This window comes from Asterias amurensis, chromosome 13 (assembly GCF_032118995.1).
Source record: "Asterias amurensis chromosome 13, ASM3211899v1".
NCBI classification, from domain to species: domain Eukaryota; kingdom Metazoa; phylum Echinodermata; class Asteroidea; order Forcipulatida; family Asteriidae; genus Asterias; species Asterias amurensis.
The window spans coordinates 7,977,726-8,000,546 of record NC_092660.1 but is presented as its reverse complement, the minus strand read 5'-3'; the positions used below and the strand labels follow the sequence as shown (position 1 = coordinate 8,000,546).

Sequence of the window (22,821 nt, the reverse complement as noted above, 5' to 3'; positions counted from 1 at the left end):
AGTAAAGGGAGACATAAAAAAATATTAAATTTTAAATTAATTTGATCTATTTCTGGTATGGTTCATTCAAGTATTCCTACATGGTTGACTGCACTATTAAAAACAAACAACAAAGATTTTAAGTGTGCACCCCCAATGGGGAGGATGAGCCCAGTCGCTTCCCCACAGGAAGTTGAACCGAAGTTGATTCAAACGAGGGCGCTATTAAATATAATATTGACGTAGTTTTTACACTCACATAATCATGGCTTTGGGGGAGGGGTGGGGGAGTCCTGCCACATCGGTAATTTACTTCCACGGTCATTTACATGTTATTTTTTTTTGCCATAGTTCCTCCCACCCATAGGGGCTATGTTTCAATCAAGGAAATAGACTATTCTATTGTTGATAAAAAAATACCTCGATAATAAAAATTGTGCTGGTTGATGGACGGCTGAGTTGTGTCAAAGTTCAACATTTTCTGCAAAGTTTCAATTCAATTAACAACAACAACAAAAGTAACTCGTTGCATCAAATTTAAGACAACTTGTTGAATAGTTTGTGTAACATTTTGTCAACAAGTTTTGCTTTGCATTTATGGCTTTCTAAATAGTTTTCCAACCTTAGTTGGCAAGCAAAGGGGCAAGCGTTTACGCACCGCGTACTTTCAGCCAATGGTAAGTCTTAATTGACCTCGGTGAGGGCGCTTTTGGACTTGTGACGTCATACGCAACGGGTCCATTTACTTGTAACACCCAAAACCAGTTATTCAAACAAGAAAAACAAACAAAAACACCCCAACAGACAAACAAGCAAACAAGCGGCCCAACACTAACAAACACCCCTAAAAATGCAACAAGAAAGAAAGAAACAAAGAAGGGGAGAGAGAGAGAGAGAGGGGGAGGGGGCGGGGAAGGGTGAAATTCGTTTGTTTTTAGGGAAGGATCACCTCCATCAGACGGCCTGTGTCGCATGCAATTATGTCCTCTATGCAATACTATGCGGAGGACATTATTGCATATGCAATAATGTCCGCTGGAAGGTTTTACATTATGCCATCGTGTCCGCCCGGACGCTGCTGCATAATGCAATTGTGTCCGCCCAGACACATTTGCATATGCAGTTGTGTCTGCCCCCGTGCAAAATGAAACGCCCTTGTTCGACGGAACACGTTCGCCATTTCTTTTACAAGCTAAGTAAGTGCATGTCATGAATGACATGGGAAATGTTCGGCCGTTGGGTAGCGCTGCAATCATAAAATACGTGAATATTCATGCTGCATAATTTATATATACGTCGTCACTTTAAGTGCATTGCACGCTCGCTTACGTGCGCACATATACATGTACATGTCCGCCGGACGGTTTTTGCATAGCCCGAACACGATTGCATATGCAAAAGTGTCCGGAGCGGACAGCATTGCATGTTGGACACAATTGCATCTGACACCGGCAGTCGACTTGAAAAAAAAAAAAAAAAAAAAAAAAAAAAAAAAGCTTTCCAAAACAAAAAACAAGTGCGGGTTATGTACACAATGTCATGCAACTGTTTATCTACATAAGCTATATGCCCTAAATAATAATGCTACAGTCCAAGCGGGCACGATACTTCACGGACGGAGGCAAGAAGGCGATTGCCTCCAGTCCATTATGCCCTTGAAATACAAGGGTAGAAATTTAAAATTCTCATATGTTGCCATTTATCAAGGAAAACAAATAATATTTGCCCTTGCCCTTGCCCTTACGAATACGAAGCATGCAGGCATCCAAGTTGCAGGTGAGTTGGAACACATTAATTATTTAGTTTCGTTCCGGAGCAACCAAACCAATTATCCAACCTGCACGCTATAATTTCATTATCAATTTACTGTTTAACCTTAATAGAGCAAGGGTTTAACGTCCATATGATACTGCCCATAAGATAACATCATGGACGAACTGTTGGCTTGAGAATGCTTAAATGTTATGTTAATACACTACAAAGGTCGTGGGTTCGAATCCCACCTGGGTATTCTTTTCACAGAGCTCGGGTAAGTACTGGGTATGCAATGCTTACACATATCGGTTTATATAGGTAAAACCAAATATCCTTTATCCCCGATGCAAATTTCCATCTATTGAATGTTTATACATCTTTAAAAAAAAAATACATAGCGGTTCCATCTCGCAGCATCTCCAATAATTCTTAGAATCCCCCGCCCCTAATTAAAGTCAAACCACTGGGTGCTCATGACGGAAATTGTAAGTGTAGGCCCTCTATTCATTAGTCGCTGGCAGTATGCGCAACAATTTGTGTCTGACGACTTTACTATTGTGGCACACAAAAGGTCTTCAAGCACAAAGTGTTTACAGTGTATTGAACGACGTGACAATGGATCCCACTTTCTGACATACAACACATACAAGGCTTCGCTTAGTAACAACGGCTGACTGATGGTAAAGTGTTCATTCGACTGTGGATATTTAATATACGGGACTAGTGTAGTGGTGGTTGTTCAGTTGGTCTTCTTATGAATTTCCAAATGCAGCTAGTGAACCCGTAGTCTATACATTATCACCAGACATGCTTATTAATATGGATATTATATCGTCAAGTCCAGCCATATCTTCAAGGCAATGAAGTTGGCAACATTTAACGAGATAGCAGTGGCCAGCAAAACTACACGAGGAAACTGCAGCCCAACTGACGGTAGCTGCAAAAACTCTCGTCGTGCAGCAAACTTGTGACAACAGTTATGATATAATTGTGGACAGTGTGGTGGGCCTACTGTGACAGATTAACTAAACTCGAAGAATGGAGGTTGACTATTATTATATAGAGGGATAACATTGGATTGACATTCACAGGATGTGGCATAACTCCTCCAATAAGTCGGCTGCCTCCTCGAGTCGCAAGGGTCCGACTCCTGCATCCTCGTCGAGTAAAGGGAAGTCAGCTAGTTCAAAGTGAGTTTTCAGATCACGAATAGCATGTGACAATTAGACATCAACAATTTTGTTTAATTGTTTATGTTGTTATTTTTGAAGATGGTATCGTTTTAGAATGGTGTAGTGTCTTGCCTTGCCTTCCAACCCTGTGACCCCGGTTCGAATCCCACCGGGCCGCTATGCGGTATATATGTTCAGTTACTGTCATTTTGTTTCCGTGCATGATATGTTTGGACGTTTTCAATTTTCACACACAAACATTGAAGGTTTTTTCGTAATTGAGTGGCAGGTTCGACTCTAGGCTTTAGCGGTGGTCCGGCCAAATGCCGGTTGGAACGTCAGCGGACAGTCCATCTGAAACACATTGCCAGATATGGTCCGGCTGACCAGTAAAAACAAAATAACCACAACGGTATGACAGAATCGAAACGAGTCCCCCTTAATATTTCTGAAAATTCGCAAGGTTGTAAACCCTCATCCAATATATAATAAAAGAGAAATATTGTAACATATCTGCCAAATATTCTAAGGGTCAGACAAACACAAAACAAGTATCAAACATTTGCTTTCATCCAAAACCCACACGAAAATCAGAGCACTATAGTCATCATTACTTCCTCGTTGGGTTCAGAGGTCAAGTTGGTATCAAAGCTCACATGTTACTATGGAAACGGTAAACCATATTGTCGCCATTGAAACTTGACCTTTTTAAACTCTACCCAAAACTATCAACTGGACCCTTGATTCCTTAAGACAACATCCTAGTTGATATTAAAGATATCGTTTTTGACATAGCTGGACGAAATGTTTATTTTCATTCAGGCAAAGTACACGCAGGCTAACATGGCAATGTGTACACAGTCGGGTTCAATTTCAACTTTGATACAGGTCCACGTCTGTAGTAATTGGCTTGTATTAAAGACAATGGACACTATTGATAATTGTCAAAGACCAGTCTCTTCGCTTGGTGTATCTAAACATAATTATGCATAAAATAACAAACCTGTGAAAATTTGAGCTCAATCGGTCGTCGAAGTTGCGAGATAATAATGAAAAAAGAAACACCCTTGTCACACGAAGTTGTGTGCTTTCAGATGCTTGATTTCGATACCTCAAATTCTAAACTTGAGGTCTCGAAATCAAATTCGTGGAAAAATACTTCTTTCTCGAAAACTACGTCACTTCAGAGGCGTTTCTCACAATGTTTTATACTACCAACCTCTCCCCATTGCTCGTTATCGGGTGAGGATTTATGATAACAATTATTTGAGTAATTACACTGCCTTTAATATGGTGGAGTATTAGGTGGCTGAAATTTGAATAAAATTCAAAGAAACCGTAGGAAGTAATATACAGGTGTTACTAGAAACTTGGTAGGCCCAAATTGCATATCACTGGGTCACGGTATTCCAATCTTATCTAAGCCCAAAGATGTTTTCATGTGAAGTGCCATATGGGAGGGAAGTCCAAAGATGTTTTTTGTGAAGCGCTATTATGGGAAGAAATAATTGGGCGTTGAGGCTACATGTACATGAGTCAAATAAGCCTTTGTTTGACAAAAACACAATATTGAGTAAATCCGTCTTTCAAATGCGTTACAAATGGCAACTTAAAAGTTCCCGCAGCTATAGGCACAAATAAATACCCGACGATCTTTTATCAAGGATATCATGTCCGCGAAAGATGTCAATTAAAACACAGTTAAATATGGCACTAATTAACCGTACATTTTAAATGAACTTTAGACTGAAATAGGTAGACATAGAAGCCTTTATAAACTTGAATCGAACGCGTTACCATGCGGATACAAAATCATGCGGTAAATTGCAACGCCCAAACTAGCGCGAAAGAAGACGAAGCAAGGCCATGTGCCAAAATGGCGGCTTCCTTGTACCGGTAGCGCCGGTACACGTTTAAAGAGAAATGGTGTCTTTAAAAGATCCGAGCTGAACGGAATATCGATAAGTCAACCATAAACACACCGTTAATATTGATCCAGCCTTTTGTTTGGTCCGTTGCAGTGAAATGCTGGATATGATAAGATTACATGATACCGTTTGTCTGCAAATCTGCAAAGTGACTTTGCACTGGAGCGTTTTATTTAGCCGCTTGGTGTTTCGTACACAAAACAGGACCTTGAGTCGAAGATGTGGTCGTTAAGGTGTTCAAAGTGAATTAAAGGTTCTGGGCACCGACCCCTACATATCACAAAACAATATTAAGCCAACATTTTATAGAATGTTTACTGTGTGGTTTTAGATTGTCATGCGAACATGATGAGTTCTCCTTTACTTGCTTTTTAGTTAGTGTTTGAACATGTTTGACTAATTCTTCCAAAAGTCTCATAATAGGATGTAACCAACTGGTAGAAATGCAATTGTTGTGGTTGGGCACGGACGTCACTATAATGTGCCGGACAGTTTGTTTTACCCACATCATGAGCTTGACGAAGAAACACAACCGAAACGCACAACTTTCGCTGCCCACTATTAAAACAAAATTACATCACATAATACCCACAAGCAGAGACACCTTACAAAATACTGATTATAATGACATTTGCCTGCGGTTAAATGATGTTTACTTGTGAAACACGTCATCTGTTTGTTATAGGGCTGGTGTCTGACAACAGTAGCATTGTTAATGGACACAGGGTTAACGCCGTTTAGAGTGATATTATTTGCACACAGTAATGGAATTAATGTAATGCTAGAAAATAAGCGTTGGAGAAACTGCAAAATGAGAAAGCACCATTGATCTACAACAGTTTCAAATGCGGGTGTGTTTGGGTGGGGGTAATAATGGTTCTGAGAGGGGGCTCCAAACTCCTTGCTTTTTGATGGTTTCTCTCGTCTAAAACGCATATCTCTTTACATCTAATCAGTGTCTGTATGATGACCTTGTTTTATACAAAATCCGAAATGCTCATGATAATGGCCTCAAATCTCATACTGATCTCATCCCAGGCTGCATGCCCCATCCCCAAAACTAGCATGCCGCTCTTTTGGTGACAGTTCCTTCTGCTGAGGGACTCACTAATGTGGAACTCTCTTCTCATCAACCAATAGGGAAGCGCCATATATCTCTGTCATCTTCAAATTGTTGCAAGACTCATCTTGTTTGCATACGCCTGTTAAAACCGAACATTTTGTTCTGTGCCACTATTGTCTTTGTATAGTTTTCTTAGATCTGTCAATAAGTGATATACATAATTAATTTAAACAAAACTAACCCCTAATTTCTGCTTCAATGTGTTTTCATTTTGCAGGGTGAAAGCAGAGCCTTGGGAAACGCTGAAGGGATGGAGTGGTGATCATGATGGATGTGACATCGAGTCCATTGGTAAGTTGATATTGGACCCATTTTGTACTGTAAGCACTAAATTTAGGTTAATCGGTCAAAATAGACATTAGAATCTTTGATTGGAACCTTTGTGATAATCAAATCATAAATCTGTCGCGTGTTCAGGTAGCAAGAATGTTATAGTCTACATATAAATATCTTAAATTAATTACTATTCAGATTACAACGCAGGTTTAGTAAAATCTTGCGCAGGCTTGTCATTGTCAGCTGTTCAAATTCACATGTTCCTTTTCCCCAATTTCTTGAAAACTGAAATAATAACTGTGGAATTATGGTAAGCAGATTTAAGTGTAATTGGGTCGACTCATGGGATTATTATTTTCCCAATTGCGACGATACATTCGTAAATTCAATACCGACCTATATCTTCAGCTGTAATTACATAATTGGTTATCTATTAACTTTCATTGGTTTTTAAAATAATTTTAACAACCTGCAGATATTGATGCGTGGTCCAAGAAACAAAACAAGAAGAAAAAAGGTGAGATGTGAGAAATTGTAATTATTGTACACAATTTTTTAAGAAATTACAAAATATGTATATTAGTTTGCCATATTCCCTAGAATATTTTGACAAAAATAAACCTGGATAAAGAGTTTTAGCCTGCATTATATAACTAGGATATTATTTAAAAACTTGTTAATACTATGGCATATTTCAATACGGTTGTCCTCTTCGGCTTAAATATGTGTCTTGCTTATCGCTGTTATTAAATTGGAAAAATATAATTAAAACAGCATTAAGATAACAAAGCTAATGCCAAGTTGTAAGTATCCGGATGTTAATCCCCACACGTGTTATGAGGCAGTTTCCTTCACATGAATGGGTTTTATGTAACATTAAAGTGATGTAACTGTCATACAAAATTATGATGATGGAACATTACGCAGATGGGTGTTTACAACACCCAAACACATTAAGTGGCAGTTTGTCTCCCATGAATGGCTTTAGTGTTTTAGTGTGACATTAAAAACGGATGTGACAGTCATAACGATGAGATATCACAGTGGTGTTTTAGACAACGACATATTAATGCCAAACAATCTGACAAAGTCGGCCGCCGTAGGTCGAGTGGGTCACTGATGCAAACTTTGTACCCTGTTCGTGGTTGCCCTGTAATTTAATTCATTACGACAGTACGAAGCACAATGATGGCATAATAGATGTTAAATTTGCATCGGGGATAATAAAGAATATATGGCACTCCACAGCCCGAACAGTTGTATTTTCAAGCAAGTTTTTTTTTTTTTTATTTTTTTTTTTTTTTGCAACAACCTGGAAAAACCCTTCTCATAGTTACCTTGACGTTCGTTCTTGCTATCAGTCTTGATTGTTGCTCTCTTTTTTATTTCGAATATTAGGCATGAAGGATATAACACACTCTGCGTGACTGCCAATGAACGAAACACTCGTGAATGATTTTATTTGGAAGCTGACTTTTCCTTTAAACAAACTTACTAAGGAAACCACTGTTTTGTATGCATAGTCTTAATTGATTAATATATTTTGGGCGTTCAAGTTGGCCTAATGGTTTTCTCCCCTGCCTTTCACTTCTGTGACCCGGTTCGAATCCCGGTTTGGACTGTGGTTTGGGTTTTAATTCCCTAAGGGTCCGAAAATCTCTTTCGGAAAAAAGGTCGGACCCTGACATGGAATCCTAAGCCTAATTTAATAAAGCTGTTAAGCTGCAAATACTCATTAGCAAATTTGTTTGCTATAAGCAAAACATGAGTGCTGGGCAACAACGGATCACAATTAAACGACGTAAACTTTATGGAATTTTGTCTTGTAAACGGTTTCTGTTAAATAAAAAGGAAGGCACACGTTTGGTAATTACTCAAAACAATTATTAACTTAAAAACTGACTTGGTAACGAGCATTGGAGAGCTGTTGATAGTATAAAACAATTGTGGGAAACGACTCCCTCTGAAATGACATAGATTTTGAAATAAAGGTATATTCTTACTGAAATAAAAGACTTCCAGCTAGAAGTCTTTTATTCCTATCTGAAAGCACACATTATTCGTCCAACAAGGTTGTTTTTTCTTTCACCTATTCTCCCAACTCTGATGACCAATACAGCTCAAATTTTCACAGGTTTTGTTCTTTTATGCATATGTTGAGATACGCACTGTGAGAACACTGGTCTTTGACAATTACCAATAGTGTACCTTCCCTTTCAGCAAGTTTGTTCGTGCTTAGTAAGTTGTTAATGCTTACTGCAGGCCTTATGATTGGGTCCACGTCAGAACAATCTAATTGGAGTGTCATACGAAGCAGGTACAATTAATCAGATGCTCACCATGATTTGGTCCAAATCCAAGTTAAAATATGAAAAACATTTTCTCCTTTAGATACTACGAAAAGCACCCAAAAGGAATGTTGGCAACCGTATCTTTGTTGGACAAGTACACACTGCTCAACAATCGAAGATTTCGAAGATTTCGTCAGCAGCAGTCTCTCAGCAAACCTAAAACCTACACCGAAAAGTGCTCCCTCAACGACCAAAGATGGGACGTCGGATAAAACAAAAAATTTAAGTAGGACACGAGAAGTTAATAAAGGCGTTCAAAATGTTCTCAAATCAGAAAACCCGGATTCCGGTGGTACACAGAAATCGATCGTGGATCGGACCGAACGTGCAGATTCTGATGGTGGTAGCTCAATGGTAGGTCGTGCAATCTCGACAGCGTACACGGAGTCCGAGTGCCCCCATGGACCGGGTGCTGATGACACGGGTAGCAATGCAAGTGCTGGTACATGGGCAACCCCAGAAGAAGGTACCGGAAAAGTGGCCGCAAGACCCAGCTGTGGTGTGCGAAGTGCCCCACCCACGCGACCGCCTGACAGGACGGAAAGTAAGAATAGAAAAATTGCCTCCGCAAACTCTTACGCCGATGGCGGAAACAGATCGTCCAAGATGCGCCGTGCGGCGATCCGAAACTCCGCCGCAAAATCCACGGTGGATTTGAAACGGCAGACCCTAGACATCCCATCACCTCCCCCACCTCAAAGCGTCAGATTATCTTATACAAATTCAAATCCCAAAGGGGCTGAAGACGAAACAGGTAACCTATCTGGGTCTCCTGTTCGTAGAGACTCTGGCGAGAGTCAGATTCATAGTCCAAGTGGAGACAGTAAGATGAATTCATCACCGGCAGATAAATCAGCAGTTCTCAGGCTGATGGAAGAGCGGTTGAAACGGAGCAGTGCTTCATCCAGTCTCGGCTTTGACTTTCCAAACTCAGGTAGTGTGAGCGTTGGTGATCTGCTGTCCAGTAAACCGCGGCTTGTCCACCGGCTCGGCCCGGTGGGTCTGTCCAGCGAGCGAGACCCGAACGTCTACGCAGCTCTAATCGGTGGTATCTCTGAACGCGAAGAAACCATATCTCCTTGGACACATGCAGGAGGAAGTGCGCCTTTAGACAGTGCAATAAAGAATAAAACAGACTCAATAGTCGGACAATCAGGGGTCACTCAGAATGGGTTTAGAACTAAGGACACCAGCAGGTCAGTTTTGCCTTCTCTGCCCGGAACTAAAAGCCCGGGGTCTGGTGTGTCATTGACGTCACCCTCACAGATGGACAGTGGATCTAACGGGGAGAGTGCAATGATGCATTCGAAGCAGAGGTCACCTGGAGGGAGTGTAGATGGCGTGCCTACCTGTAGCACTGCGTCGGCAGAAGAGGCGAGATTAATTAAGGTGGGTACATCTTTACAGATCATTATCATTGCTCCCATCTTGGTCGTGTTCCATGTATAAAGATTGTGCTTTAGGGCCTAAGTCTTTTTTTGGTGCGATCCAACAGTATTTCCTTTTACACTTGTTACACGCTTTTTGGGTTTATGCTTTTAGATAAAGCGCTATAAAGTTGTGTTGTATGCTGTCATAGTTATCATTACTAACATTGTCTTGAATTACATTGGTCAAATATTCATCTTCAAATAAACATTTGTTAATTGGTTTGAATAACTGTATTAACTGTTGCAAGCCCATAATAACAGTAATGATGATTTAATTTTTGCAATATGGTTTTTATATTCCGTGCAACTTTACATTGCTCAAGAAAAGGAAACTGCCTAACTTTATAAAATTTTATCCATCTCCGTTGTCACGATCGTACAGAGTCAGCAGCGAATTCTAGATTTGATACAAAATACCACCATGCTGATGGATCCCCGATATTACGGTGGCCTCGTAAGTCCATCTACAAAAGGTTGAAGTGTCTGGTGGCGTTTTTCGAATCACTCAAAAATGTGTCTTCTGAACATTCAATTTGTTTTCTTCTAAGACCTTCTATACTCCGTACTTTGCCTTGCTCCGGGAAGACTGTCTCTGCACCAAGTCCAGGCCTCATCCTAAGCCCTGGTTCACATTATTCTTTCTTTCCAGTGACTTTTGATTTGATCTGGTTTAGGGATGATTTTCAGTGTTTCACAAATTTGTACACCATCTTTGCATCGAATACTTTCACCTATTGGTTATTGGAATCACCACTTTGTGCAAGACGAAACTGTTGTTCTTTTGAGAATGTACTTGGGATTCACGTCCCTTTAAAGTACTTTCTCAAATCGGTGCATGTTTGAAGTGATTTTTAAGTTCTCTTCTTGTTTTTATGAATTTAAAAACGTAATTCAAATTTTGCAATGCACAAATATTTTGTCGACAGGAAATTCCTTTATATATGATTTGGTACCCGTTTGCTTCTTCCACATTCCCCCCTCCCCATCAATGGGTGATGATTTTGTTTTTCTACACACTTATAATTATCATAGGCCTAGTTTAAACGAAGACCATTTTTATGTTATTGAATTTCCATTGCTCAATGATTTGTCACACACAATATTTACCTTATGTAACAATTTGTGTGGTTTGTGATTTGTGTTTAAAATTTTCAAATTAAGATCTCAAAAATTTTCTGAAGGAGATGTCAACTTGGCTATTATTGTTTTTAAAGAAGTTGCGTTCGGAGTAATGTCAACAGAGGGCGCTTAGAGAACCAGAAGTTGTTTTATGGTTGTTTTCTGTATATTTACCATCCGGATCACAGAAGACGCTCAATTGTGCAATATCAAGATGTGACAGAGGTGCAGCAGAACTCCCTAAAGGAAACACGCCGCAGGTATTGTCCCTCGTCTGACTGGCATTGCTGTGTACTAACCCTATTACCATAGGTCTTGCACCTAGACCCATCATCTAACAACGACGACTATTTTAATTTTGTGTTCATAAATATTATAACATTAAGCATGCTTAGTCGTCATTTATCATCATTCAAACCTTTAATTAAAAGAATTGTTCTGCCTTAAAGCAAAAGAAGGCCGCACCACCATGTGTGTATAAGAAGTACTTTTGGGGTTGTCCTGGTTAATTTGACATAAGCTTCTGAAGCGAACACAAACCACATTTTGTTTGTGTGTTGTAAATATAATTAGAATGCCATGAATTGCTTACGTTTGCCTCCAATTGACATTGTTGATGGACATGTAAAATAATCAGTGAACACTGCATCGTCAGTCTTCAATGAATGACCCCATTACGTCATTCTTATATGAACCCATTACGTCATTCTTCATTCTACGCTGGATCCAACCCATCCTCAGCATGCATGACCTAAACATTATATACTTCTTAATACCTAACCGAGTTATTATTTCTATCATTAGAGTTTTCCCTAATACATGTTAAAACAAATTGCTCCTAAAATCAGTAATTCTTATTTGAACGCGGACAATGTTTTTGAAAGATTTTTGGCTTACTTCACCGACTCTCAACTACCCACAAACCTTGACCAATATTTATTATTATTTATTTATTATTTATTTGGCAATTCACATAAAAATACAAAAATACAAATAATTTATACGTAAAGGATAAAACTCTTAAAAACATTAAATATATAAATATATACATCTGGATTGGAAAACAGTAAAAATGGGGATACATCAAGATATAAAAAAGGAGGACGGGCAGTAAAAGAGAAGACAAAGTACTACACGACTGAGGACAACAGAAAGACAACAACAATCCTGGAAGGACAAGAGACAAAAAGACAAACAATTTCACATAACAAACAGGTTAACGAACAAACACAAACAAACAAACAAACAAACAAACAAACAAACAAAAACACGAAAAGAAAAAAAAACGAAACCCCCCCCCAAAAAAAACCTAACAAACAAACAAACTAGCGAAAAAAACCCAAAACAAGACAAACAGGCAATTAAATACACTCAAGCACAAAAACTACAAACAAACATGCAAACTAAACAAGACACAAATTAACAAATTACAAAGACAAAACAAAACATGGATGCAAGACAACAAGAAAAACTGACAAGATAAAAAACATCAGTTTACAAAACTGCTAGAAAAGGATCTATCGGGAATAAACCGCAACTTTTAGTTTCCCTTTAAAAATATTGAAATTATCAGTGAGCAGAGAGTTTTTAACATCATTGGTAGAGCAGACCACTTAGTTGGAAAAGATAAAATGCAGCTGTTTTGATAGAGGTTTTTTTGAATGATAAATGGTTAAAACAAAGCTTGTCCGTTGTCAGTATGCCTGCTGTTGATGGTAATTAAACTTAAGATGGGAACACTGTCTCTTTGACCATTAATAAGCAATTTAGAAATCAAACATAGGCTTTGATACTCTCGTCGTTTACTAAGAAGAAATAGATTTAAGCGAGCAAGTCTAGACTCATAAGGTTCATCTTGGCGTCTCTGTTTAAGGATCAGTCTAGTGGCTATCCGTTGAATTTTTTCAACAGCCACAATATTTTTTTGTTAATATGGATTCCAAATTGGAGTGCAATAGTCTAACACAGGCAAAACCAGAGACTTATACAATTGCAAGAGAGCTTCAAGTAATGAATGACCAGCGTCACTGCGGATAAAACCAAGTAATCTATTGCACTTAGAAACTGTGTTTTGAACATGCATATCCCAAGACATATTATTATAAGACAATGTAACTCCAAGCAATTTTAGATTGTCAACTGTTTCTAGAGACTGGCCCTGCACATAGTAGGTAGGTTTAGTTCGAGATCTGCTACGGTTCAAAGATAAAACCTTACATTTGGAAATATTCAAGGTCAGAGCATTCTTTTGAGACCAACTTACAAGGTTATCCAGATCATTTTGTAAAACTGTTTCATGTTCCTGCGAATTCACAGAGTGGTATATGAAGGTGTCATCTGCAAACTGACCAATGGATGAATTTACATGAAGATGTAGGTCATTAACGTAGACGCTGAAAAGAAGTGGGCCCAAAACTGGAACCTTGAGGAATTCCAGACTCCACTGGTATCCAGTCCGCAGAATGTCCCCCAAATACCACTCTTTGAAATCGATCACATAGAAAGGATTTGGTCCATGCTAAGAGATGTCCGGAAATACCGGAGTTCAAGTTTTTTTAACAAAGTCTGATGACAGAGACTATCAAAGGTTCTGCTGTAGTCCAAACAACCACATTGGTAGGTAATTAATGAATTTAAAAAACACCTAAATATTTTGTGATGTTGTATTTATGCATGGCTGCTCACTTGAAGACGGAAAGTGATACGAAACGAAGGAATGATCACGAGGGAAAACCATCGAGGCCCAAGGTATGAACCCTTAATGGGGTACATTGTGTGACTGGTGCCCGGCAGGCTATTAACAACAAGCACAAAACACATTGACCATGCTGTTACCCCGCTTGGTCTTGCTCCCTGTGTAACAGTTGCGAATAATAATTCGTAGTACACCCCAAGAGGGTCAGACTATTTTTGCACTTCACGCTGGCTAATTTGGCCGTTTTCGAAACTCCTGCTCCAGCCTATGAAGGCTCTGGCAATTTCTATAACACGATTCTGGCCCGAGCGTAAGCCAGAGCCACAGCAGGGAACGGTCGTTTCGGGAATGACCACATTTTTTGCAGACACACCATTATGTCTTAGAGAAAATTAAACAAATAAAGAGGTAGAAGACACGTATTCAAAGAAAAAAAACTTTAAAAGAAAAACAATTGTCACCATGTACTATCGTATACCAAATTTGTTAAGATTTGAAATTATGCATGTGTTTATCAAAAGTTGATGCTAGCTTTGTCCATGCAATGCTGGCAATGTTTTGTTAAAACCTTAGCACTAACAGCCGCTTTAACGCTAACCCTCGAAAAGCTATTTGCCTGTTGTTGATTGGTATAACATAGCACCGCACTGACAATCTAACCAAGCTTAGCTCGAAGGCAGACATTGCAATATTTCAGTTTCTTTGGTTTGTGTGTTTGGTTTCCACACTGAGGACTAATGTACGGTGGCTGATCTCCGCCAACAAATAAACACTGTTTCAGTAGGGCGTTATTACGCCCTATTTTACGGCGTTATAACGCCCTATTAGGGCGTAATAACGCCCCAGGGCATTATAACGCCCTAAATTACGGCGTTATAACGCCCTATTTCTCAATTAGGGCGTTATAACGCCCTAATTTTACGGCGTTATAACGCCCTGTTATAGGGCGTTATAACGCCGTAATTTAGGGCGTTATTACGCCCTAGGGCGTTATAACGCCCTACTGAAAAGGTGTCTATTTGTTGGCGGAGATCAGCCACTGTACTAATGGTTGTAAATAAAACTCACTTTCAAAGCAAACATATTCTTACAGTTCAAGAATTATTTTGTTGCTATTAATACATTTTTTTTATGTGTTTCAAACTTAAGATAACTAATGGTGATATCATGTATAATTTCGCACCGTATCATTATTATATTGTTAACATCTCGTACCGTATTATCACATTTTGTACAAGTAGTGAAACAATCACATTGTTATAAAGGCTGTCTTTTTGAAACATTAATGTTATACGCCGGATTTGTTTTAATAATGGGCTTACCTCGAAGTCTGCTATGCTGTATTAACGAAGTGCAAAATAACTATGTGGTGGTTTGTTGTTTGACGGACAAATTTAGAGATTACTAACAGCAAAATATGTACGAGCTAACAGTTTGATTGCGTGTCAAGCAAACGGTGTCACACACACACAAAAACTGAGGCATTTTTTATGAACTCGGGCAAAACAATGACTAGAGCATTGGGCAACACGAACTTGAAGCAAGTTTAACGAGCGTTGATGTGGCATTTGACACTGTTGCAATTTTTTAAAACGACAAGTCCCAAATCCTCCAATAAACTTGTTTTGTGCTTTTGCATTAGGGTTACAACCAAAAATAAATCAAAGAGACCCTCTCATTCAATGGTTGCCCGTTGGTTCTGCTTACGTCACTTAACACCAAACTGAGTTAAGATCACATTTCTAAACCACATTTCTTCTCACGTTGTTGCTGCACTCTCTTTTTGGACGCACATCACAATAAAGAATTCCAGTCAACGATCCAGCAAGATCGAACGCATCGCTTCGGTAGCACTGGGCAAGAAACTTATCGCCAACTCCAGCGCAACTGTGGTGAGTCGGGACACGAAGCAGCAGTACTTAACAGAAGAAGTTTTCCTGAGCTTAATTATTAATTTTGTTTGCACAATTATTGTGTCGCGCCACTTATTTTGATTTTTTGAGGGTTTTTAGCATACAGGTGAAGGGTAATGTGCTTTGAGTCACATTTTGTCGAACTGCATTTGCACGAGTTTTGTAGTTTTTAAGTTGATTTATACGGTGGACTATTTTTACGCTACGACTATTTGTATGTTCTCTATAGAAGTTCAGTGATGTATGTGTTGTATAACGAACACATACAGATGTAACAACAGGTTTACATTTGGGGGCCAGACAGCGATATAGGAGACAGATGTACTTATGGTTTTGGCTGTATCATAATTGGTGGCTATGGTTGCAGCTAAAGACTGGGGCTTGGACGTCCTATACCTCGAAACGGCGACCAAGCCGTAGCTGTAGCCGCTAAACTCAGACTTTGGAGTCCCGATTGTATTGTTGCCTTTGAAACACTTTGAAACCTTCTGTGTTCGATGGTCTGCATCATCCAAACTCACATTTAGTACATTTTGTGGTTCTTTGGTTTTCTCGTAATACTTGCACTTTAAACGGCAAAATCGAGACATTGCTATTTAAAGGCAGTGGACACTATTGTTAATTACTCAAAATATTTATCATCATAAAATCTTTCTTGATTACAAGTAATGGGGAGAAATAGATGGTATAAAACATTGCGAGAAACAGCTCCCTCTGAAGTGACGTAGTTGTCGAGAAAGAAGTAATTTTCCACGAATTTGAATTTGAGACCTCAAGTTTAGAACTTGAGGTCTCGAAATCAAGCATCAAAAAGCACACAACTTCGTGTGACAAGGGTGTTTTTTCTTTCATTATTATCTCGCGAATTCGACGACCGATTGAGCTCAAATTTTCACAGGTTTGTTGTTTTATGCATATGTTGAGATACACCAACTGTGAAGACTAGTCTTTGACAATTACCAATAGTGTCCACTGCCTTAAAGGAAATGTTTTTTTTCTTACAGGTTGTTTTGAGATATTAGTTGAGGGTTGTCTCAAGACTATGCGAACCTTTTTTTGGACCTTTGGGACTTTTTGACATCGCCACCTTAGCACCTTTTGGGGGCCTTGGCACCTGGCACCTTTCATAACATCTGAAATAATGCATTTATTGACAATACGTCTAACTTTTATTCCATTTTAAATTACAGCATCGAGGCCCACCTGGATTCCGCCCTCTAGCGGGCAAGACTTCCTTACAGCGTGCAGTGGAGACAGCTCATAAGAAGATGCACGGACACCATTACTACCTCTTTACACACTCGGCAAATCCGCAGAACCCGGTAGGCATAAACTTTATACAAATCTAAGCTACAAATAATTGGGTGCATGGGGGCATTAACCCCCAAAACAAACTCAAATTTTAACGCGTAAAAGCACTGTCACACAAGGCAATTTGTTTACAGGCAATTTGGAAGCAACCAACTGCGTTGAAGGGACACCTCGGTAGTAAAGCGGTTTTTTCTAATACTTTCTTTACTGTCTCCAAGACAAGTGGAAATTAGCATAAAAATTTGAAGGTTTGTTTTTGTTCTTGATGCGAGACTGCCTGGAACTGATTGCTTGTAAACTTCCTAGAGTGACATGGCTTAAAGATTGCACAAAGTGAAGCATGTGTTGCCACTTTTGCGCCCGTCTGGTAAGCTTGTGCATTATTCTAGTAATTTTTCCTGTAATTTTTCCTGTAATTTTTCCTGTAATCAAATAAAAGTTATTGTCTTTCGTTCTTTGTTTGATATTCGGTTTTGGTCAAACTTTACATTTCCAGCCGGTGGAATGGCAAGGGCTCCCTAAATATACGTCATCGGGTCATCCAAGTTCAGGTCACCAAGAGAGGGCGGGCTCTGGGAAGAGCCATCGATCAGATCGGAGCATCAACAATGCTTACGTGTGGAAAGAGCATCTCGAAGGTCAAATCAAGCAACAAAGGTCAACGTAAGAGAGGAATTAAAAATAATTTTATTATCATTTAAAAATCAATATTTAACATTATTACTGGCTAACGGAAAAAGGGGCCTTTGGTGGCGGAACCAAACATGTATAATTATTTGAACGGTGACAGTTAAAATACTTGTTTTAATACAGCGGGTATCTTTTCTCATCAGTGAAATAAACAATTTGGTGAAACTGAATGACTAGGGAAAATGATTTGTCAAATGACCTGAATAATTAATGTTCACAAAACGGTTACAATACAATGTTCAACGAACACAAAATACATATAATATTATGTATATTAACGAACGAGAAACAACACAGCACTAATCAGTAGTTTTAGAACCGACTAATCGAATTGCACTTTAAGTTGTACTATTTTTGTATGTCCATTATTAATATTCAATGCCACTTTTGCTCACTGAAAAATGTGATAACTGGTTATACTCTTGTTGATATCAGCTTTAATTTGGACTTCAAGAGATTAAGCAATTTTGAATTTATTTCAGTTTACACATCAGAACAAAAAAAATGTTAAGAGCAACTTGATGGTACTCATGACCTAAAGTTTTTCAAAAACTACTTTTCTCATTATTTTCTCCCTAAACATGAAACGAGAGCGCCTTCTTTGCGGTCAGCATAATGTAAATTAATGTTAGATAAAGTTTAGCAGTTACTCTAGCAGTCTGAGTTCGTCTTGCATGCAGTCAATGACATTTCTAGAAAGTCCGTGTCCAAAATGGCAGCTACGGCTTGGGCTAGATCTCCGTGTCCACCATGCGTTGGAATACTTCTCCCTAGCAACACCCTTAGCAGCAGTCGTAGCCGTAGCTGTAGCCGCCAGTTCGGATACGGCCTATGAAGTATACACTGTATTCTATTATGTTGATCAAATAATGCATTTGTACACAAAGAGACTATAGTGTCCCCACTTCCTTTATAATTTAGAACTGCACCGTATATGTCGAACACTGGAGCAACTAGTCACCAACAAACTAACCCACACTTCAACCAATCATCGTCATCCACGTCAGTTCCTCTAACACTCATGCCGACACGTGAGTTTTTGTGTTTCAAGTAGAGACTAACAAGTGTGTTTGTAGATCAGTGTGTTTACTGTAAATATTTATGTTATTTTACTATGTGTTTTAGACCAAGTAAAATGAATGACATGCTGCTCGTCCCCCGCTCCGATTTTGGATGCCTCGCCGATTGTTTGGCTTTTTTGTGACACGGGGCCATCTTAGACATGGTGGCCATCTTGAGAGAAACAAAACTCCAGACGAGAAACATGTTATTTATTTTACCTGGCCTCTCGGCTATGGATGTATATTTCGACCATTGTGCACATTCTACTAACTCCCGGATCAGAGAATTGACCAGGATTCCTGGTCCCTGACCCCGTTTGGATCAGGCTAACCCAGAAACTGCATTTAATATAAACGTAATTTTAGCTCGGATTCTATGAATACTTGACCTGTTTCTGTATCATTTTTTACACAGATTCCGGGTCAAAATGACCAAGAAATGAGTCGGATTTCTGGGACCTGGAACCGAGTCAAGTCTGACCCGGTAGTTAGATAGAATGGTTCAAGTTGTATCATCTGCCTGCAATGCATATTATTGATGTGTTTTTTTTCTCCAGTAACTTTAAAACCAACGTATGCTGTGTACTTTCCCGTTTAACAAGGAGCGTGCTATGTTCAGTGGCACTCCTGCATTGTCGAGCTTAAAAGAAATGTTGTTTTTTGACAAAAGTGATTGAGATTTTGTTCGAACGTAGTGAATTTAAACTCGTAGTACCCAGATGTCTGCATTGCTTTTATTCGGCCTCCACGACGCCCTATAATTAATGTTTTGTATTGTACATTTCAAACAGAAACGCGCAACAAAAGAAAACCCAACTCCAGTTTCAGTTGGGAGAACGTGCCACCAAGAAGGTCGACTTTTTCTCAACATACGACAGGAATGGCCACGCCATGAACAATAAGTAAGTAATTAGAGTACATGTATTGCCTTCGGCCGGGGATGGCGCCCACTATGATATTATGCAGATTAAAAATTTTTTCGCTGCGAATGTTTCGAGGAGTTGCGCACAATATTCAACTGATGCGAATTATTTGTTGTGAATTTTTTACGTCAAAATTCGTATTGCATTCGCATGAAATATGAACAGGGCTTGAATCCCGGAGAACCTAAGCTGCCTTAAAACACATTTGGTATTAATTTAACATTTTACTCGTTTGTTTGCCAGCCGAAAATACCATGTAATATTGTGTATTGCTTTCTGACTGGTGTCCTGGTCATTTTTTGCTATCCTGTCCTGCTCTGTTTTTAATAATGGTTTTGTTTCAAAGTTTTAACATTGTAGGTGGGTTGTCCCCCTGTATAACTCATTTCAGCCTTTGGTTGCCATGTGATTTTTTATAAAAATGAATTGAATGAATGAATGAATGAATGAATCACACAATGCAAAGTTTCAAATTCGATTTAAATGCTTACAATGTACCTCATTTTTCACGCCTTACATACACATGTATGTACAATCATGTCAACATTGCATTAATGTGTTATTGTTTAATGTGTACTATTTTTTGTGACTGTGTTTTGCTTGTGTTCACTATCCTACAGGGCGTATCATGGTTGCATCCAATTTTCTTGTGCAATACCAATTTCAGTGCTAAATTGTTGTGTTTTTATACTTTCCATTTCTTTATATTATTTCCATTTTTTCCTTCAAATTATACATGTATGATGTTTTGTATGACTTTTGTTTACAATGTCTGATTTTTTGTAATGTAAATAATTTGCATTATTTTTCTTTGCATTGATGAACTTAGGCCTACTTATCTTTCTTGGTGTGTATTTAAAAAAAAATATTATATAGAGCTTTCTAATCTTTTGTAACTATTTAGTTTTAGGACCAGTAAAGGTTTTTGAATTTAATTTAATTTGCAATTATTGTCATTGATCTCCCGATGCAATTGTTAAATCAGTGTTAAACTTATTGCTTAATTAATTGTGTTGTTTGTTTATTGACAGGACCAGAATAACTCCTAGATAGATGCATCTTCTTTGTGCTCTGAAATCTAAGATAACGTGGATGATATGTACAGTGAGAGGGCGCCCTACTATTTTGTTACCACGTTCAAAAGCAGGGCATGGTCACAATAGATCCCTTACATGACGTTACACGCCCAAATGGCGCCCTCGCTGAGGTCAATGACAGGCCTGGAATTAAACGGAGGTCATGACCTCTGTTGCCTCTTGTCTTGGCCTTGGTGTCCGTTCAACAGTTTCCCATTGACTTAAATACTTTCCAAATGAAGTGCCCACTTGCAAAATGAAAATGGCATTGCCCTTGCAAAGATGGAATCCCAGGCCTGCATGAAGACCTATCAACGTTTTGCGCGACGCGCAGAAGCATGCAGGTTTCTATTGTTCGACCACAGCGATGGCCGTTATGCAAGAAGTCTGATAATGTCAGTTATTTATGAGGATTATCTAATGAAATTAAACTATATTTTCATTTGGCAAAATAAATTTATATAATATATAGTGCTCTTCAATCTATTTTGAAATATTTTCTGAACAGTTTACGAAAGGAAAGACTTGCAGGAATTAGAAACAAATGTATTGTGTTTTTTTGTAAACGTTGAACTTGTTGGGAAAACAAAGCTTTCTTTAAAAAAAAAAAGTGGAAAGGACAATCATCGGTTTAACTGGTATGGTTTTTTGTTCAAAATTGAGTGGTTATTTATGTCATCATTTTGACAACTGATTTTAACTTATTAAAAGTTATTATATAAAACACCAATGTATATTTTTGTTGTCGTTCATTGCCAGTTGCAAGTCATCATATTCCAATATCAAGATGTCAACGCTCCTCAAATAAGTTCCCTCACACAAAAAGGCGCCACGTAGAAAAAGTTGCCGCAAAAACAAACATTTTAAAGAAATTGCTGCGCATAAAAACATGAGTCGTCGCAAAAATAAAATATAAAATGGTGTCGCTACACATTGTTCAGAAGGTCTGATTCATATCTCGAGAATCAAAGTGACAGACAACGACAATGTGTGCGCGGACCAGACTGTCATGTACTAAAAGAAAGCTGATGGGTGACTCCCATGTCTAAAGAAAACTCGCTGCCAATGAAAATTAAAGTCACCTGGAAGTGGTATTTTTTCAAAATAAAGCTTTTGTCACTAATATATGTGTTTTGATGAGTGAAATGTGAATAAACAGTTAACTGAGGTTTTAAAAAAATCAGTTCTTATGTTATTTACAAATTTAAGAGTAGACCCCGACCCGAGAGGGCGCTGTTCGTGACGTCAATCGAGGCAGACTTTGCCTGTAATGCGTAGAGTAAACACAATTGCAAAGTACATGTACGGACCAAGTCGTGAGTTTGAACATTTCAACAACAAACTTTTTTTTTTCCGGCAATGCCGACCAGGTGTATTGCTACTGAATGCAGAAAAACACTTTTTGAAATGTACCAACTCATGACTTGGACGTACATGTACTTTGCACGTGTGTTTACTATACGCATTGCAGGCAAAGTCTGCCTCGATTGACGTCACAAAAGGGGTAGGCGGAGTCAGCCCCCCAAACAACTTTATATATTTTTTAAACATATAAATCGTGACAAACAAATACTAAAAAAATTGTTTTATTGTTCGTAAGCATATACTCTTATGTTTGAACAAAAAAATTCTATTTCCAGGTGACTTTAAGTCGCAGCCGAAAAAAGTGGCCATCAACAAAATATTTCGCCGAAAAAAGTCGCCGATGCAAAATTTACATACATTGTATTTATATTTAGCTTATATTTCGCCGAAAAAAGTCGCCGATGCAAAATTGACATATACTTAGCTTAAAGTTTACCCTTGCCGTTCGGTGGTGCTTGGTAAAGTTTGTCGTAGCTTGTTTCATTCCGCAAAATAATCTTCGGATGAAGGAGAGTTTGAAGCATCAATGTATGTTTGGTTTGCGGCAACTACTTGCTGGGTAGATCATGTACTTGAGAACTTGTCTAGCTATTATTATATTCTACTACCGCAGATTAGATTTTGATTTTGTTCAGCATGGATAGCATTGGTATG

General features: G+C 38.7%; 1 protein-coding gene across 7 annotated transcripts; it reads left to right on the top strand.

The window, feature by feature from the left end:
• The first annotated feature begins 2,409 nt into the window (after positions 1-2,409).
• Positions 2,410-21,876, top strand: LOC139946110 (uncharacterized). 7 transcript variants are annotated; one of them, XM_071943715.1, is made up of 12 exons: positions 2,410-2,924; positions 6,175-6,248; positions 6,709-6,750; positions 8,625-9,973; positions 11,322-11,393; positions 13,825-13,881; positions 15,634-15,720; positions 16,932-17,063; positions 17,549-17,715; positions 18,664-18,773; positions 19,595-19,705; positions 20,758-21,875. In XM_071943715.1, the coding sequence occupies exons 1-11, from the start codon at positions 2,827-2,829 to the stop codon at positions 19,696-19,698; spliced, it is 2,292 nt and encodes a 763-aa protein (XP_071799816.1). In that variant the 5' UTR covers positions 2,410-2,826; the 3' UTR covers positions 19,699-19,705; positions 20,758-21,875. The 7 variants fall into 7 exon arrangements, with proteins under 7 accessions (XP_071799816.1, XP_071799818.1, XP_071799817.1 ...); XM_071943717.1 differs by lacking the exon at positions 18,664-18,773 and having other exon boundaries at positions 20,758-21,876; XM_071943716.1 differs by lacking the exon at positions 11,322-11,393.
• The last annotated feature ends 945 nt before the right edge of the window (positions 21,877-22,821 follow it).